General features: G+C 45.5%; 2 protein-coding genes across 4 annotated transcripts in view; both read left to right on the plus strand.

The window, feature by feature from the left end:
• Positions 1-20,242, plus strand: part of LOC121596882 (leupaxin) — a 69,278-nt gene that overhangs the window by 567 nt on the left and 48,469 nt on the right. The gene's annotated exons all lie outside the window — the stretch shown is intronic.
• LOC121596881 (ubiquitin carboxyl-terminal hydrolase 7) lies at positions 10,284-18,993 on the plus strand. 3 transcript variants are annotated; one of them, XM_041922227.1, is made up of 4 exons: positions 10,284-10,463; positions 10,770-11,542; positions 12,514-12,800; positions 12,875-18,993. In XM_041922227.1, the coding sequence occupies exon 4, from the start codon at positions 12,879-12,881 to the stop codon at positions 16,236-16,238; it is 3,360 nt and encodes a 1,119-aa protein (XP_041778161.1). In that variant the 5' UTR covers positions 10,284-10,463; positions 10,770-11,542; positions 12,514-12,800; positions 12,875-12,878; the 3' UTR covers positions 16,239-18,993. The 3 variants fall into 3 exon arrangements, with proteins under 3 accessions (XP_041778161.1, XP_041778160.1, XP_041778159.1); XM_041922226.1 differs by having other exon boundaries at positions 12,514-18,993; XM_041922225.1 differs by lacking the exons at positions 10,284-10,463; positions 12,514-12,800 and having other exon boundaries at positions 10,850-11,542.

Genomic DNA, 20,242 nt, shown 5'->3' on the forward strand with positions numbered 1-20,242 from the left:
CATGGCATACTGTGTGGTGGGGTGTTGTGTGTTATCAAACAAGCCGATAATTCATCTAGTTCGGGTCGAGAGATAGAGAGAAAGGACTTTCCTATTCGGGATCTAGCCTGAGGAAATCCAGATCCGTAGGCCGGTCCAGCATAAGACCCACGGACGACCTCCGCCGTTTCGCCTTTCCACCTTTCCATGCCAAAAATGGAAACCTTCAAAACCGGACCGTACACAGAGATGAAGCTGCTGCTGCTGCTGCTGCTGTACGCCATATATGGCATCTATCATGGCAGCCTCCCCCCAGCGGGTGGTATCGGGTGGCTGGTTCAAACAGTCGGCCCGGCGACACGAAGCCAATTGCAAACTGTGATTGATGAAAGCTTCCGGAAGAAGGCGAAAGGGAGAGGGAGCGATAGTGGTGGGTCCTTCGAGCGGCACGTTGTCTTCAATTTTTGACCGAAGGCCGGAACCGCCGGTGTACACAGAAACGTTCGTGGGTATCTATTTGATTGGCATACATGCTTTTCCTCTGCTTGTGTCTTGGTGTGGTGCCTTTTTGGGCAGCTTTGAAGTTATGTTTCAAGGTTGGTTTGGTTGCAGGCATGTAACTCGGCGTTTATGCTGGCGTTTAAGAGCCGAATATGGTGTGAGTATAACAGACACACAAAAAAAAAACATAATTGTCCTAATGGAACGCGATCGTTTCATTCGTTACGAATCGTGCGCAATGAAAGAAAAGCTTTCCTTTTCCGATGCCCGTACACCGTTTGTGTGTTGTGACAAATGTTTGAGTTTTATTTTTAGCCTACTCACAGTAAGAAAGTCAACACCGCGCCATTCGTGCCTTATCCTTCGTTCGCTGATCGTTCGCACCAATCCTTGACATCGAACTTAGCAGGCGCGTTTTTGGTGACCGTGGGGGCTTTCGTCTGTTTTTTTTGTTCCTACCAACGGGGAGACGCGATCGCTGTGTGTTGCGCTAAAGTTCACGATTTGTGGTTTTGTTTGACGCGCTTTGATGATCGATTGATGTATGGCAAGCGAAGGACGCACTGTTTTGCATCGAGAATAACAGCTGTAGGGAAATTCATCTACTCCACTACATTCATATTGATACTAAACCAAACTCAGGCGACATGATGACTAATGCAATCACTTGCATCTCGAGTAAACGGTTCGGAACTCTCCAATGCTGATTCCGTTACCGGAGCAAATTGCGATTCCCAAGTCGATTCCGATTCTGGAGACGATTCTGATTCCGGAGCCGATTCCGATTTTGGAATCGATTCTGGAGCCCATCCTGGAATCGACTCCGTAGTCGACTCCGCAATCGACTCCGGATTCAACTCCAGAATCGGCTCCGGAACCAACTCCGGAATCCATATGACCCTTTGACGTTTGGTGTATGACCATTTTGTCCCATAGCGGGACCATTCTACCCCGCACAATACATTTGCACAACTTTCGATGTTGATTTTAATTTTTTTTTTGAATTTATATTTGTTATTCATGCGTCTACTTGTTTGTCATGCATAAGATGTTGAAGCATCGATTGCCGTCAAAATATCAGTGTAAAGTGGTTTACCCAAATGGGATACAGAGCAAAATCCTTAACAGTGCCATTTTGCCCCGCTTTCCTTTATCAATAAATAAAACCTATATAGAGCATAGGCAAATTAATTAATACCCCTTTTGGTCCAACCGTCAATGGACAATTTTATTGACGATTTATTGACTATTGATCATAATTTTTAGAATCACAAGTTTACAAAAAGATTCAAAAATATATGAAAACGGCGAAAAAGTTGTGAGAACAAAGCAAAAAAAAAAAAAATATTGGATACAGTCAATAATTTGAGGTACACTTTGAAAATTCATTAAATTTTGGTAGTTTTCTAATAAAAAATGAGTTTAATTTCAGTGTTGTTATTGAAAAGGGCAGTTTTTTGCCAAACCGTTGATCATCGTTGATCAAATTGTTGATTTGTTGATCAAAATCCAATCGATTCAGAACCGATTTTGAAAAAAAAAAAATGTACAAAAGGCATTGAACTTAAAATCTCAAGGTATAAATATATTATTTGCTTGCTTTTCTGAACAAAATACTCAAAAACTAAAAAAAAAAAGAAAGAGCGTAAACAGTTAAGCAATTTTGATTATTTATTTATTTTGTATGACAAGTGTACATTTGTGCTTACACTCTCTTAGCATCATTGACTAAAAAGACAACAATAAGCAATGGTTTTAAAAACGGGTGTTGCCGCTGTCTCCTTGGCGACGTTCGTTTACTCCCCAAACCATTTTCCCTCGGCAAGCTGCCAAAAGATCGTCCAAAACCATCCAGCCATCCCACCCAACATTCTCATATGTGTCCCCCCCCCCCAATGCCCAACCCACTGGCCAAAGAGCTTTCCCCCTCCCCCCACTCAACGGCATTCCACTAACGCAAACGCGCTGCATCTTCGCATCTTCTAATGATTATTTAGGCGTGATGCCCCGACGTGTGTGCACCAGAGATGGCGGCAGCGGCGTCTCTTCAGTTAGTCTACCGTGCCCTAAAAATATACTTACTGTCACGACGCGGTGAAGATAATGCACACACACACAGGAGTATATTGGTGTGTGCTGGATTTGGGCATGTTTTCTTTCCCCACTGCACCCATCTCGATCGGTCCGCGTCGATAATGCATTTTCGAGAGGAAAGAAAGCCCCCGTGCCTTGTTTTTTTTGTGTGATCGTTGTTACTTTTCATTCTAAAAGAACAGACACGACAGACCAATCTCTTGAGAATGAAGCGTCTGTGTTTGAGGGATGGCGCTTCACACACTTCCAAAGACAATTGGGTTCATTGATGCAGTCTACTTTCTTCGTCTCTACCCTTTTCAGTGATGGGAGACATGAAGTTTTAGACGGAATCGATTCCGACTAGCTCCGAAGTTTTCTGGAATCGATTCCGGATAGTAGTTCCGGCATGAGATTCCGGAATTGATTCCAGAATTGATTCCGGAATATGCCCCGGAATCAGAATCGGCTCCGTAATCGGAACCGGAACCGAAACCGGAATCGGAACCGGAATCGGATCCGGAATCGGAAACGGAATCGGATCCAAAGTCGGCTCCTGAATTGGCTTCGGAAGCGGAACTGGATTCGGAACCGGAATCAGAATCAGCTCCGGAATCGGAATCGGCTCCAGAGTTGGAATCGGTTTTGGATTCGGAATTGGCTCCGAAATCAGAATTGACTTCGAGATCGAAGTCAGTGGCGGCTAGTGATGTAAGATCACATCCGGATTCGTTCAAATGATCCGGATCAGTAAATTGAGCCAGTCGCTTCCCTAAGAGAAACAAAGGCGATTGCTCGAATGCGCCAAATAAGCAATTGAGCAGATATCATTTTCGGATCACAATTCTTCTCCCTTCAGATAGCAGATCAGACATATCTTACACGTGTGTGATTCGTTATACCAAAACAAGAAAGCCTGGTGACTTCGTGATTCCTGTAATGTGTTGGGTCCATTTTACGATATATTCACCGTTTTCCATATATTTTTGTGTAGTTTCCTCATAATGTTGTTATCGTCCTATTCCTATCGTCCTATCGTCCTATGGGAACCATCCAAAACATTTTGGGAAACAACCAAAAAACCTTGGTAGAAACCTGAGATGTTCTCTTTCTGTTTGACTGCAGATTTGGCATTAACCGACAGGTTTATCAGAGAACGAACGATTGAATGATTGGCCCGATCAAATGATCCGGATCACCTTTATGAACGAACCGGAACAGAGCTGATCTTCAAAAAGACCCGGTTTTAACACCACTAGTGGCGCCATCTCCATAAGAATAGGCGTTTGGGTCCAATGATACTACGTGTTGATAGCCGCAAAGAATCAAAATTTACTTGTAAACGAACCATTCTCATGGAGATTCCCGGACTGATGTTGCGTCTGAAACTTTGTTTTTTGAATTCAACGACTAACTCTCACTCCGGAGCTAATTCCAAGTCTGGAGTCAATTCTGGCCGCAAATTACGGTTCTCAGGTTGTATCCGATTCCGGAATCGGCCCCGGAGTCGACTCCGGAATAGGCTCTTGAGTCAACTTCGGAATCGGCTTTAGAATCGGAATCGGCTCCAGAATTGATTCCGAATGCGGAATCGAAATCGAGTAGGTTCAATTCCGAGTTCCCACCACTAACCCTTTTTCTCTTCGATGAGTGATCTATGCGCTCTCATCTATGATGGTTGTGCGACTCCTTATCCGATTTGAGCAACAGAAGCATGTGAGCGGAACAACTTTACTTCCGTCACGTGTTGGTGGCGCATATATATAGAGAGAGAGATCGTGTGTGTGTGTGTGTGTGTTGGTGTTTTGTGCACGATCGTGCGGTGGGGTCGTTTCACGACGTCACGATCTATGTGGTGTGGTGGCAGTGCCGCCGAGATCACAACCCGCCAGTGCTCGAAGGGCTCTTTTCGGCTGGTTCCTGTACAGTTTTCTTCTCCCACGATGGCCGATTAGTTTGTGTTTCGAGCGCGATCGGGCCGGTTTGCTTTTGTTGTTGTCGCCGTCGTCGTCGCGGTTTTGGGTTTGCCGTTTTTCGAGCCGAAAAGAAACGCCAAAAGCGCGCGCGTGTAAAACTCAGATTTAATTACGGTGTGTGCACTGTTTGCGCGAGTGATTAATTGTTTTGCAATAATTGAATTTACGACGTGATTGCCGTTTTTGAAAATAAAACACACATGACGGCGCGATCGCGCGCAAAGTGCAGCCAGTGTGCGCGGCGAGAGTCAAGATCGGGGTGTGCATTGATCGCGACAGCGCGAGATGGCTTTGTTTATGCAGCATGGGTGTGTGTTTGTTTGTTTTTTTTTCTTTATTCACTTTCTTTTCATTGAATTGTAAGATGTTTACATTATGCTCACTCGTTGTGTCGGTCGGTCTAAAGAGAGGGTGTGTGTGAGAGAGTGTTTTGTGCAGCGTGAAACTGAAAGCGCTAAGGCGCGATTGTACAAGTGAATATAGTGTCCGCGCGATTATTTGCTGCGCTCATCGAAAATACCGATTTGTGTGGTGATGCTCTTTTTGTTTACACCATCCAGCCATTACTTAACTATAAGTCAACAAGCCATTACTTAAAAACAGTCAACTATGTGTGTGTGTCCGTAACAAGTGTGTTTGACACCTGACGTGTAGTAAGGTCGTCTTCCGAACCGGTGTTATTTGACATGATGAACGCCGTCCCAAGATTAAATGTTCGGCACAGGCACACCCTTAATTCGAGGTTAGAGTTTGCTGCCGTCCTGCAATTAACACCCTCCATCGTGTCATCGGTGTTCAAGTTGCAGTTGGTTGTGTGTACGTGAAATGATCTATCAACTGACTGATCAACTGTAACATTGTGTATAAGAAAAGGGATCCCAAGAGGGAAGTTAATTATCATTACAGTTAGTTACTTATGATTAGGGAGGAATTTCTAAGCCGATTTGTTGCCGTTGGCGTAATTTTATTTTGGGTTGATGAGATAAATAATTAAAGCCAAATCTATTTGTTGGGTGGTTGAACGTTTAGGGCTCTTACTGCGGTTTGCCTACAGCTCAACCAACATGTTTGAAATTGCCTGATAGCTTCAATTCATTTAGCTATCACTTAACGCGCAATCACAATCAAAGGGTGTACAGCAAATATTTAAAACATCTTCATACTAAATACATTGTACAACTTTCATTTAAAAGGTAAAATGAGAAGACGAAATAGCAACACATAGCAATATCACAACAATATACCACAAAAAATCACACAGCTGTTCTTCCCAGTTCCCCAACATTGTTCTTCCCAGCTTGGGGATTGGATGAAGAGGATAAGTAGTATTCAACAGGCCTTTTTATTTATTTTTATAGACACTTTGCGACTCTTCAACACTTTGAGTGTCATGGCCAGGGATAACTGACTTTAAATCTTAATATGTTGTAACAGATAGAGCGTATTAGCATGAAATTTCGCAAAAAGATAAAAAAATGTTAAATAACTCTTTAATATTTACAGTTTTGGCAAAAGCTTTTTTTTATAAAAAATGGTCAAAATCGAGAATATAAATGCAAAATTACAATTCCTTTGATCAATATAGTGCCGCCACATTTTTTGTTTTTTTATTATGTGAGTTTTCAAATCCTCTAATACACAGCAGATATTTTTCTAAATATTATCTAAAAACATTGTTTACATGATCGCTTTTTAAAACAGCATCTTTTTGAAAACAAATCTATACATAACATTAAACTATTGTTTTTTTTTCCAATTGATCAAAACAGCAAAACAATGTAAACACAACACAAGTAATCAATCAAAATTGTATTAAAAGTCATTATTTTCATCGTGCCTATTTTTTTTTCTATTCAATAACACTTCCTTGGGGCCATAGCTATCTTATTTGATAGCCAATAAAAATGTAAACAAATTGACCCCAGGGAAACACAAATAAGCTATCACATGTAAGATATGTTTTTCGCAAAGAAAATTCCAGTCTTCTTGATAGTTTGCAATTAGATTAAAAAAAACAAGTAAACTAATTTGGCTTGCGTAAATAATAAATGGTCATAAATTGACAATCAGAAAGCTGTCTACGGGCTATCCAAAGGATATCAAAATATCGTTAATTTTTTGTAGAATACTCCATTGCCTTTTCATCAATGATGCATATTGTTGAAAACAAACCCACTACAAAACTACAAAATTTCATAATGTTTTTCTTTATCCAATTCATTAAACTTCATCAAGAACTTCCAAGAGACTAATTTTCCCATCAAAAAAGCTTATAAATTAGTGTAAAAACAAACACTTGGACCTTCTGCGTTGCCCATGAACCGTGTTGTATGAGGCGAGGTCGCCCGTAATGTGTCCGTTTGTTTCGGCCACTCTTAAATGATGCCACCTGTTAAAAGGAGCTGCCCGTTTACGTATTTTGTCCCAAACTGGGACCATATGGCCCTTGATTATAACATTTGCTTATTATTTTTTATTTATAGTGTCGAATGTCACGTTTTTCAGCAAAAAAATGGTCGAAAGGTAGTTATGTTTAATCAAATTTCGTAGTATTATGCCCTTAATTACTCATGTCGTACAATTCGTGATGGAAATTCGGTTGTTTCCGACTTTGTAGCGGTTTCAAACTTAAAGCAAATTGTTTTTTTTAATTTAAAAATTGTTGGATTTTTTTTTTACCAATTTGACGTATGACAACTGTCAAAAATAAAAATTCGCGTAACTCGGGGAAAGACTGTAACCAATATTTTTGATATGGATATACTTATGAGTCATGGATTGTGAAATAAGTAATAGTGAGGTTCTTCAGGTTCTTATTTTAGGTTCTTGAATTATTCAAAAAAATATTTCAGAGGAACGGCTTTGCCGTATTGCTTTAAATAATTTGAAAATATGTCAAGTATATTTGAAAAATAGTCTTTATACTGAAAAAAGCATCATGTTTTACGAATGTATTTAAAACCTCGTATTGAAAATAAATAAATTTAAGAGTCAATTAAATATTACATACCATTTGTTAGCGATTTTGATGAGAACTGTGATCTTGCGCTGTGTCTGTTATATGTTAATTGATAGTTTCATTTATAAACTTTTGAAACAGATTTCCATTACACAATTTAAAGATTTACTGAGCAATTATGAAACATTTTTTTCTTGACCCAACCCTTTATTCCCTCCGTTTTTCCCTCCAAACAAACCCAGAAAATGGGCCAACCATATGGTGCGTTGGTGCGCCATGAAACGACATCTAGAATACAGCACTGCCCAATAATGCAACCAGTATGCATACTGTTGCTGCTGTGTCGTGGGGGGTTTCGCGTCCTAGATTCGTGCTACTATACCAAACCCTCCCAGCAGCCTGTCCCAGTAAACCTTCCCTCCCGAATGGCGTTCACTGTCTTTACCGTTTATTCTCCATCACACTTCGCTTCCGGCCATGATCAACCGATTCGCATGCTGTGTGGTGTTTACGCTCGCTTCAATCGAAAGGAAGATAACGTCCGCGCGTCGTGTGTCTCAAAAGCAAAAAGAAAGTGTTCCGGAACTGATCGCTATTTTTCGCATCATGCCGCCGACCGGCCCGTGCGGGAGAAGGACACATTGAACGTTGCATAATTGCGATAATGCTTACCGCTGAGGGTCGGCACGATCGTGGCGCCAGCCAGCGATAAAGGCTGCATTGTGAAAGGTCATGGTACTTACTGCTTTGGGGGGGGGGGAATGGTCAGCTCGCGGTAAGATTTTGCCACCTTTCCCGTGGGTTCCAACGTTCGCACAGGTGTGTGATACCTGGCCAAAGGAGGTCGATGAAGATGTCCTTGCTATCGTTTAACAACAAATTATAAGAAACACCGAGTCGCGTCAGCACAAAGCGTTTGAGCTCGGTGGGCTGACGGTGGTGTGTGTGTGTTTAGCTGCCGAAAGAGGAGAGGAGTAAGAAGCTCGATCCCTGTAAATCGCTGACCATATTTGGTCGCTGCCGTCTCAAGAGTGATCAAATTATGGTCTGCCCAAAGGGACTTCGTGGCTGTGTAGCGCGCGGTGGATGGCGAATGCGATTGGAAAGGAAGGAGCGATATTTTTGTTTCAGGAAGTGTAAGCATCAATGCTCACTCTTATTAAACGTAAGGAATGGGTTAGCTCACCTATGTGAATACTGCATGGGTTCGTATACCACGGCACAGTTGTATGCGGTTTTTTGGCTTTTAAAAAAATGCAAAAATTGTATGGTCGCAAAACTTAATTGCGTATCATTAAAGTAATGAGCGTGGAATGGAAGAACCAGAAGGAGTCAATGTCAATGGCAGGGACGTACAAATGCGTTGAATCCATTAAAAGTAGCAGTCTTGCTTTCTTCCAATTTTTATAGTAACATTTTAACTTCATTTTATTCATTGTTTACTGCATAAACTACGTTAAATTACGAATTTTCTTTTTCTTTTGAAGTTTTACCAAAAGGAAAAGGAAAAGGAAAATGAAAAGTTTTTTTTTCATTGTTATTTCGCCCAAAAAAAAAACCATGAATTTAGACGGCTTTTGTATTTTGAATGTTGTGTGAAATAACAATTGGTAAAAATCTGCCCAATTATCTTGTAATATTTACATGATTTTTTCAAGAGTCAAAAATTTATGAGTTACAAACAAAAATAGGTGCGTTAGATTAAAAAATGTATGCGCACTGTCAAAAATTGATGCCTTACAGCCAAAATTAGGTGGCTTGTTGCCAAAACGACTGTATCAAAACTGTATAAAACATGGGTGAAAATTAACTGAAGGGATTGTTATTTTCTTTTTGCATCTATAAAAATCATGATTTGAAAATAATATTTCGCTTTTCAGCAATAATAACGTGTATATCAGCAGCAGATTTGTATTGATCGTGTTCGTACAAAAAAATCTATTTTATTTGATATATTTATATTGAAATATTTTTGATTTTGTTTATTTGATGTTACATCCGACAAACGTTTATTATAAATTGTATTTATAGATTCTATTAACATTTAATTTTTTTAATTGGTACTTTAATTTTATAAATATTTATCAGTTTTTTTTATTTTTTCCTTGATCTTCCTTAACCTTTTTGATTTCCTGAATCTTTCTTAAATTTTCCTTTAAGAGTTGAAACCAGATTTTTTTTTCGCTCTTATCAAAATAATAACAATAATTAGTAATTGCTAGCATTGCTTCAATGTTATTTTTTATCCAATTGAAACGATATTCCCTTGTTCCCGTCCCAAACTTGTTCCTAAAAAGTTGACATTGTATTTTTATAGTTGACTGATTTAATAATTATAAATGTAGTGCCTGATTGCGAAAAGCATTGAACATATAAAAAATGCATTATGCATAAAATCAAATTATATTGAATAAAAAATCAAATTTAAAAAGCATAAAATGTGCGGATTGAAAAACATAAATGAAATATTTGTTATGTGATTAAAATCTGTTTCTTTAACTCAATTTATATTTTAGTCATTAGCGCCTTAAATGAAATATTTCTTTATCAACTATGGTTTCCTATATTTTTGTAATTTGCGTTGAACAATTTTATATTTTAAATTAAATCGTATAATTATTTTAGTGTGTTGCAATAAGTGACTGCACCAAAAAAGTGAACGGATAAATAAAATATATAAAGAAAGAAAAAATTCAAAACGCAAGCAAAACGGAACGTTTCATTTTTGCTACTTGGGAACGCGCGCGAACGTCAACGTGCGTGCGTGGTCTGTCACAAACGTCATATTCCGGCCCCGATCCGGCCTGCTGTCAAACGCGCCTGTCATGGACGTACCTTCAGCCCGACCGTGCAAGAATGGTGTAAGCGTCGTTGGCAGCGCAAATTTTCGTGCCCGAGCGTTGTAATTGAAGTATTTTCGTACAGTTCGTGCCGTGTTTTCGTGAAAGTGCAGCAGCCGGAGTGCAGCCAATACGGTACGGGTGCAAACTCACCAGTGAACGGCAGCGAACAGCGCGCGTGTGTGTGCGTGCGTGTGCGGATGTGTGTACACCACCGTTCCCGACCCGCTAGGTCACATCACCGATGTTCACCTTCCTCTTTTTGCTAGACGGAACCCTACAACGGCAACCCCTTTTGCTCGCACACACACACACACACACACGCACACACACTGCAGACCTCGCGTTGACGTTTAGCTATTACGCCTGCTCATTTTCTTGGTCATTTCTCTACCTTTTCTCTTTCCCCCCCCCGTTGTGTGCTCGCGGATGCATCGCCAGTGTTTTTCTCCACCAACTGCCACTGGCACACGCAAGGAGGAGCGTGAACCGTGAATTGCTAAAAATCAGTAGTGGCCAGCCCATCAATCGGTAAATATTGGCCAGCAAACCGACCGCGCGACACTGCGGAAGTGGGGAAAGAAAGGATCCTCCCAGGGATCGGTGGCAGCAGCAGCAGCAGCAGCAGCAGAACCGAAACAACCGCAGCAGCAGCAGCCACCTCGAAAGTGGATTGGACGCAGGGTCGGCTTTCGCTGGGGTAAGCCACACAGAACTGCACCCAACGAACCGGATCGTCCGTCCGACGGGCAGCCAATCGCAGCAACAGCAGCAGCAACCGGTGAGCAAGGGAAGGAAGAAGAAGAAGAAGAAGAAACAGATCAAGAAGTCCGGCCGGTGGTTGTTGCGGAGCAGGGGAGCATCGAAGGCACTGCGCCCCCCACTGCCGCCCCTCCGGCGAAGGCGAAATCGGCCAGCAGTTCGCTGTTCAGCTCGCTGGTACTAGCAGCAGCGCCCAAGCGTCGCAAGGCAAACAACATCATCCCGGCCGGTAGTGGTGGTGGTGGTGGTGTTGTTGAGGAGCGCAGCGGCGCCAGCGTCGGCATCGCCGAGGAAGGAGGCACCCCGGGCCCCGAAGGACGACGACGTGGTGGAGGAGGCGGAGGCGTAGGCTTCCAGCTGCTGACCCGCTTTCTCACTGTTCTCGGCGGAAAACGTGCGCACCGAACGGCCGCAAAAACGGGGAAGGAATTTCTTCCGACAGAGGGCTTAAAGTACGTATCCAGGCCTAGTCACGGGCCGTATGAAAACAAAGAACACCACCCCCCTCCTTCTATTCTCCCCGTTTGTCCTTGACCCCTTCCCCATCCACCGTGTAACAGCACCTTCTTTGTCCCCATGTGATCAAGCTTCCCACACCATCCGCACTTTCCTTTCCTTTTTTTTAACGTACCCAAAACACGACTGAGAACGGAGCCCCGTTCCGTTCTCTTTGGGTTCAATTGGTTTGTTGTGGTTTTGTCGAGAAGAACAGAATACTTTCTGTATGCGCGCGTGTGTGTGTGTGTGCATGTGTAAAGTGGCCACTTTCGGTGTTTGTGGAAGAGGGAAAAGATCCCAGCTCCAAGGCGCTCCGTCCATGGCGTGAAGGAGGAGAATATTTTAATTAATACCACTCGTTGATTGCATCACCGGGTGACCTCCTCCGGTCCCTCCCGAGTGTGGTCGACCATCGCCAGTGTTCGATGTTTAATTAGATTAATCGGTTCGGACGCTGGTGTCGGGGTGGGTGGACGATAAATTACGCATCCCGCGCGTGTACTGTTTTGTAGTTGCCCCAGTGGTCGTGCTTGTGCCGGAGCAATGAGTAATTGGAAGGAAAATAATGCAAGCAAATGATTTTGTTTGTAGCATGACAGAATTGTCAATCGTACTTGACAAAGAGGCTGTAACGAGCACAGGATACTTTGATACCGTACCGAGCGGTGTGTCACGTTACCTTGGAAACTCTTGTGGGGAAATTTTTATTTTGTTTCTCTCACCACCGAGATGTCTGCTAGAAAATTAATTAAATTATTTATTTTTATTACTTTTGTTGATGTTAACTATTACACCATAACGGATGAATCACTGAGAAGCACGGTGCTTGGAGTTGATCTGTCCCAACCTTCCTTCCTTCCTTCCTTCTCCTCCTCCTCCGTCACACCATCCCAGTAGACAGATTGTTCACCGATTGTTCTGAAAGTTTGTGTTTATTTCTCTCTCTTTCTCTTTCTCTGTTCTCTATCCTCTGGCCCAATTACTCCTGGCCTCATCGTCCCGGTGCGCTGCCTCTCCCACCTCTTCATCTCGAAACTCGATGTCCCGCCATCCCGATTGCTGCCGTCGTGTGCCAATCGGATCCTCCACCACAACAACGGCTGCCCGATCCCGACCACTCCATTTCTGAAAAAAAAACCCCATCATCGTCATCCTTCTCCTGTTCCTGTGTGTCCTGCTACTGCTGCTGCCCGGCGGTCGCCCCGGTCGCGTGTATGCGTCATGACCTCGCCCGAACCGGACCCGGCGGAACCGAAACCGAAACATTGTAAACTCTCTCATTCCAGCGCTATGGATTTTGACAAAACCGTGGAAGCGATGGACACGCAAGACGACAATGAAATCGATCCGCCCAACATTCAGAACCTCACGAACGCGGTCGCCGCTGCACCACCACCCCCGACGTCAGAGACCGCCGTCGCCGCAGTCGGGGCAGCCGCCGCCGCCAACGGGGCGAGCGCGGACGGGGGCGGGGAAGCGATGGCGCTGGACGATCAGGACTTCCTGAACGACGAGGTGCGGTCGGAGGCCACGTTCAGCTATGTGATAACGAAGTTCAGCCGGCTGACCGAGTCGATACTGTCGCCGCCGGTGTACGTGCGCAACCTGCCGTGGAAGATACTGGCGATGCCGCGCAACAACGACAACTCGGTGTCGCCGGCCAAGGGGCTCGGCTTTTTCCTGCAGTGCAACGGCGAGAGCACCAGCAACAACTGGAACTGCTCCGCGTCGGCCGAGCTGCGGCTGCTGAAGGCGGACAGGAGCGCGGAACCGTTCATCCGCCGGATCCGGCACACGTTCTGCATGCAGGAGAACGACTGGGGCTTCTCGTCGTTCATGAACTGGCAGGAGATACTGGACCCGGCGAACGGGTTCATCGAGAACGACACGATCACGCTGGAGGTGTACGTGAACGCGGAGCCGCCGCGCGGCATCTTCTGGGACTCGAAGAAGCACACCGGGTACGTGGGGCTGAAGAACCAGGGCGCCACCTGCTACATGAACTCGCTGCTGCAGACGCTCTACTTCACCAACCAGCTGCGGAAGGCGGTGTACAAGATGCCGACCGAGGCGGACGACGACTGCAAGTCGGTGGCACTGGCGCTGCAGCGCGTCTTCCACGACCTGCAGACGCAGAACAAACCGGTCGGCACGAAGAAGCTGACGAAGAGCTTCGGCTGGGACGCGCTCGACTCGTTCATGCAGCACGACGTGCAGGAGTTTCTGCGCGTGCTGCTGGACAAGCTGGAGAACAAGATGAAGGGCACCAGCCTGGAGGGCACGATCCCGAAGCTGTTCGAGGGCAAGATGATCTCGTACATCAAGTGCCAGAACATCGACTACACGAGCCGGCGCACGGAAACGTTCTACGACATCCAGCTGAACATCAAGGGGAAGAAAAACATCCAGGAATCGTTCAAGGACTACATCGCGACGGAGATCCTGGACGACGACAACAAGTACGATGCGGGCGAGCACGGCCTGCAGAAGGCGGAGAAGGGCATCCTGTTCATGAAGTTCCCGCCCGTGCTGCACCTGCACCTGATGCGCTTCCAGTACGATCCGATCTCGGACAACTCGGTCAAGTTTAACGATCGCTTCGAGTTCGACGAGATGATCAACCTGGACCAGTTCTTGGAGTCGCAGGAGGATACGCCGGCCACGTACATACTGCACGCGGTGCTGGTCCACTCCGGCGACAACCACGGCGGCCACTACGTGGTCTACATCAACCCGAAGAACGACGGCAAGTGGTGCAAGTTCGACGACGATGTGGTGTGCCGGTGCAGCCGCAACGAGGCGATCGAGCAGAACTACGGCGGGCACGACAACGAGCTGAACATGCGCCACAGCAGCAACGCGTACATGCTGGTGTACGTGCGCGAATCGGTCGTGCACCAGGTGCTGGAGGAGGTGAAGGAGAGCGACATCCCGGAGGAGCTGCTCGAGCGGCTGAACGAGCAGCGGCGCATCCAGCAGGTGCGGCGCACGGAGCGCACCGAGGCGTCCAACTTCGTCAACCTGAACATCCTGCTCGCCGACTACATGGAGGTGCACCAGAAGTCGGACCTGTTCGACGCGACGACGGCCGCGTACCGCACGCTGAAGGTGCGCAAGACCACCGACCTCGCCTCGGTGGCGCAGCAGGTCGGGCGCGCGTTCAAGGTCGACCAGTACCGGCTGTGGGAGGTGAAGAAGCCCGCCAACCAGAAGCCGCACAAGTTCGAGTACATCGATCCGGCGTCGACGGAAACGTGCGCCAAGTACGCGTCGCCCGAGACGAAGCACTCGTGCACGATCTTCCTCGAGCTGCCGCTGCCGGGCCGGACCGAGCTCGAGCCGGCCAAAATCACGTTCGAGGACACGCTGCTGTTCTTCAAGTTCTACGATCCGGTGGAGAAGCGGCTGAACTACTGCGGCCACGGCCTGTACAAACCGTCGACGACGGTCGCCGAGCTGGTGCGCGGGCTGAACAAGCGCGCCTACTTCGAGCCGGACACCGAGCTGCAGCTGTACGAGGTGGTGGACATTAACAAGGCGCAGAAAATCACGGACCAGTTCCAGACGCTGCAGACCGCCCTGTCCTTCCTCTGCCACGGCACGATCATCGTGTTCGAGAAGCTGCACCCGCCGCAGGACAATCTCGAGTTTCCGACGTGCGAGGCGTACTTCAAGGATCTGTTCTGCCGCATGGAGGTCATCTTTCTCGACACGCTCATCCCGAACGATACCGGCTTCACGCTCGACCTGTCGTCCGAGTCGACGTACGACCAGATCGCGAAGGCGGTCGGCCGCCGCATCAACGTCAACCCGTACGAGATACAGTTCTTCAAGAGCAAAAACTACAGCGACCTGCCAGGGCAGCCGCTGTCGCACAGCTACGCCGGCTCGCTGCGGGAGGTGCTGCAGTACAGCAAGACGAAAACGATCCGCAAGCTGTTCTACCAGAAGCTCTCGATCAACATCAACGAGCTGGAGAACAAGAAGCAGTTCCGCTGCCTCTACCTGATGCCGAACCTGAAGGAGGAGAAGGAGCTGATCCTCTACCCGAACAAGAACGGTACCGTGCGCGACCTGCTCGAGGAGGCCCGGAAGGTGATCGAGTTTGCGGAGGCGAGCACGAAGCAGCTGCGGATTTCCGAGCTGTCGAAGAACCGGCTGTCGCCCGGGCCGGCCGACGATACGCCGCTCGACCAGCTGCACGACTACACCGAGAACCCGTTCGTGCAGAAGTCGAGCATCGGCAACCAGACGATGTACCGCATCGAGGAGGTGGCCGAGGACGAGGTGGCGCTCGGCGAGCACGAGATGCTCGTGCCGGTGCTGCACTTCACCAAGGACATCTCGAGCGTGTTCGGCATACCGTTCTTCATACGCACCGTGCAGGACGAAACGTTCGCCTCGCTGAAGGAGCGCATGAAGAAGAAGCTGGGCGTGTCGGACAAGGAGTGGGAGAAGTACCGGCTAGCGATCATCACCGAGCACATCGACTACATCGATGACGAGATGATACAGATCAAGCTGGAAACGTTCCGGGGCGATCCGAGCGACCCGCACTCCCGGACCTTCCTCGGGCTGGAGCACATCAACAAAAACACCAAACGCAGCAGGTTCAACTACATGGAAAAGGCGATCAAGATTTACAACTAGATATCCAGCAAGCAGGAGAGAGCGAGAAAGAGAGAGAGAGATAGAGAGAGATAGAGATACTAAATTTGCGCTTTACAGTGCTCAGTGAAAAGCCTTGTTTTCCCCCGCCCTCATCAGGATCATCGATCGATCGTTTGTCGTCATCGTCATCGCCGCTGCTATCATCACCACCGCCAACACAACCCCTCGACCTTTTTGTGGGCTGTTGAGTTGAGCCGCTGGGGGGAATGTAGAAAGTGTGTGAGTGTATTTGAAATAACACGATTTTTTGTTTCTATTCTGATCGGTTCTTGTCCAATATCGAGGGCACGAAACGGTCATTTTAAAATGCAGCAGCGGGTCCTCGGGCATGGGACGCAATTCGGCCTTGCCAGAGACCAATGCACACGATTTATACTTGCTGTCGGTGAGACACTGAATGTACCATAGCAATGAATGTTGTGTAAACGAGAGAGGAGGCGTATGCAAAATACAAAAGAAACGGATGAGACGAACTAGGTTCGACTTCAACACACACACACAACCGGTTGAAGACAGTCAAGATATTGCTTAAGCATGCGCTTAAACCAATAGGCGTGTTATCGTTCATTCATAAATTGAATGGCCGGAAATCTTGTTGCATTGCCTCCATACACACACATACATACTCTCACATCCACATCAGCAAATAAAACATCGAGATAGGAGGATGAAGCATTGTAAAATTAGCAATTACGTACGGACCTGTTTGCTTTTATGGGGAAAACTTATCGCAAAATGAAGGGGCGCCCCTAGCCCCAGTTAGGAACACCGCGCACTGCGAAACCGGAGAGCAAAGAGGAGCAAACCCTGTGCGTTCCCGGATGCGCGATTTGGGAGGGAGATTTTTTTCTTCTGTTGTTGTCGCATACGGTGGGTGTGCTCTAAAATACTTTTAAAAGCGCTGAACAACGTTTCATTTGGGCGCGCGCGCAAGCTTTATACTGCTGTTTCGTGTGCTTTTGGTTGTAGTTCGTTTATTATATGCTGCTTTTGTATACAGTTAATATAATTCTACTGAAATTAATGTGTTTTTTTTGTTCGCGTTGTGTTTTGTGTGTTTCAATCCGGCGCTGTGTTTTGTGTGCCCCTCGCGCGCCAATGTACAATTCGGTTTAATTTTTGCTGTGGAAGCATGTTAAAAGACTCCCATTGCAGCAGGACAGCAACGGCAGCGACGAACTCAGCACACAACCGATCCGATGCGTAAAAGAAGGTGCAGAAGTGTGGCGAGATATATGTATGGTTTGTTAAGGGCGATCCGTACCTATATCAAGCAGCGATGGCGCTGGCGATGGCGATCGCCAGACAAAGTCCCTACAAACGAAACCCGAACCAACCAACCAATCAACCATCATACAATTACTGCTGGCATAGAACGTAATAATAAAAAAAAAACACAGAGTGTGTGTGTGGGGTGCTCCTCTCGAGCAACAAGTGCCACAGGGAGATTAAAAAAAAGAAGAAAAAGAGAACGCCCCTCCCCAGATGGCGGATTAGGAATTAAAACGAATTATGCAAACAGTTTAATATTATAGATAGTTGTGAGTGAAAGAGAGATAAAAGCAGATAAGTGTGCACCAGAGGACAGGCTAATAATGTTGAAAAAAAAAACGATGAAAACTAAAACAAAATACATAATTGCACACAAACACACAGAAATACGCGCGGTGTAAGAGATTTTGAGATGTGCTAAAGGCAAATTACAAGATAGGATGTACAGATGACACTGACGGCCAACAGAATGACGAACCTAGCGACCGGTTGGAAGAGTTGTCCAAGAGCAGGCGATAACTGCAAAGTGTTAATGCAAAACATAAGGTGATCTTGACAATTTAAAGCTTATCTGTGTGTCGTATGTAAGCATCGGCTGAGACAGTCAAAGAGAGAGAGAGAGAGATAGAGAGAGGATAGTAATTTGTTACTAGGAAGGGATTGCTTACGAAAAACACTGATGATGAGCATATTCTCTCTAACGATTATAGAAAACAAAAAACATCGATGGCGTAACAAACCCAGCGGAGACGAATTAATAGAAGCTTAAAAAAGAGATACGATTAAAACTGAACGAGCGGTGAGAATTGTTGAGAATGAGGATTGATGAAGAAAGTCCGAGTCTGCAGGCGCACGTGGCAAAAGCGCGATCGACAGAAGACCAAGCAGCATATGAACGCGCACGTTTAGTACTGATGATCACAGCTCTGCCCCAGTTACTGATTTATAACTTTAAAACAAATGTCTAATAAGAATATTGTGCTAGCCTAGTGCGTAGCATGGAGAAAGAGAGGGACGACAGAGAGAGAGGCAGACGGTCTAGCAAGACAGAAAACAGACACGAAAACCCTGCCCAATGATCATAATGGAAGAGAGAGCGAGAGTAAGTTCAAGCTGTTGGTGAAGCTCTCGTGACTTTCATACACAACGTTGACCCCCCTCCCCTAGCCTTGCGAGGCAAGGATTCTAGACAACTTACGTGCACTTACTAAAAACGAAGAAATCCTTAGCTCTTGCTCTTCTGTATGTGCGTGTGTGTTGATACATGGTAAACGAAGAGGATGGTTCTTCATGCCCCCTCCCCGAAACCACAGACAGAGAATGTTGGCACACAGGAGATTGAGTTATAGAGAGTTGGAACACGCAGTTTTGAACGATTGACTGTCGCCGTCACCGCCGCTCAGAGACTAGGAAAGTTAAGCAACATTAAAGAGGAAAATAAAAAAAAATAAACAAAAAGAAAGTGCAAGAAGTCATTGCGAAACGGTATAAACAAAAAATGCAAGCTGAACAAAAAAAAATAATAAAAAGGTTACAAAAATAAATGCTACTTGTTTTCTATTCTACCTTGGCATATATGCGTGCTTTATTAGTTGTTTATGTTTGGTTTTTTATTTTTGTTTTTTTTAAATATTTTTGTGTTCTTTTTAGAATGTATATTTATGTTATCTTAAAATTCAAAAATTCGTTTTTATATTTATTTCTTTAGTCATTTTGTATATGTTTATATTTAGTTCTTTAGTCTTATTCTTTAGTTTCAAGTTTTCAAGATTATCAAGATTTGTAGGGGGTTTCAGGGGTTCTCATAATTTAGGGCCACATTCTTGACCATTTCTTAAGGGAAGTGAACTTTATGTGACGGGAAGTCCCTTTTAGGACAGCCGCATTGGAAATTCCAATTGCCAAAATGCACTCTCTTTCCTTTTGGACGTCCTTAAAGGACTTGAAGTTCTTCGTACATCTCGAATAGCTCAGTCTTTGTATCGGCTACTACATTGTCCTTCCACATACGGGGCCTAGAAACCTTCCGTACATCTTATACTCTAACGCGGTTTCGTCAGATATGGACAGTGCCACGTCTCAGAGGTGTATGTAAGCACTGGTACTATAAAAGTACGATATAGTCTTAGCTGCGTCCGTCGCGACAAGAAATCCAAACCGATATTAGAAGATGATATACAAGATGACGAACAGATATTTAGGTGAACGTACTTTTGAAATGTGGGGAGTACGCACTCGAGGGTGGAGACTTCGGGAACCATCTTTTATAAGTCAACCCAGATCCTGACATACGCTGATGATAATAGACATCATTGGTTTGTGGTTCTTTTATGCAGGAGAAGAATAGCAAGGGATCGAGCAGGCGGCAGAGAACCTCGGATAGTAGATAAACGAGGCAAAGACCAAACTGATGGTGGCAACATCAGCGGGCCTACCAATAAATAATCAGAATCTACGTAGGCGTGACGTACAGATAGGAGAACACACTTTTGAAGTCGTCCCAGATGTCACCTATCCCAGGGTCAAAGGTCAACAACGACTATAACATGGAAGCTGAGGTGCGCGCAAGAATGCTGGTTGTCAGCCGATCATGGATATGTTTTCAGGGTCGCTGGTGGTGCTGTGTTACCCATCAGTTTGGTCTTTGCCTTGCGTTTATCTGGAGTTCCAGGTTCTCTAGCGCCCTGGTAGGCTTTAGTTATATAGGAAAG

Source organism: Anopheles merus, chromosome 3R (assembly GCF_017562075.2).
Source record: "Anopheles merus strain MAF chromosome 3R, AmerM5.1, whole genome shotgun sequence".
NCBI lineage: Eukaryota > Metazoa > Arthropoda > Insecta > Diptera > Culicidae > Anopheles > Anopheles merus.

Bases quoted from the DNA above. Each gene is read 5' to 3' on its own strand.
- LOC121596881 (XM_041922226.1), top strand. From the start codon at position 12,810: ATGACCTCGCCCGAACCGGACCCGGCGGAACCGAAACCGAAACATTGT.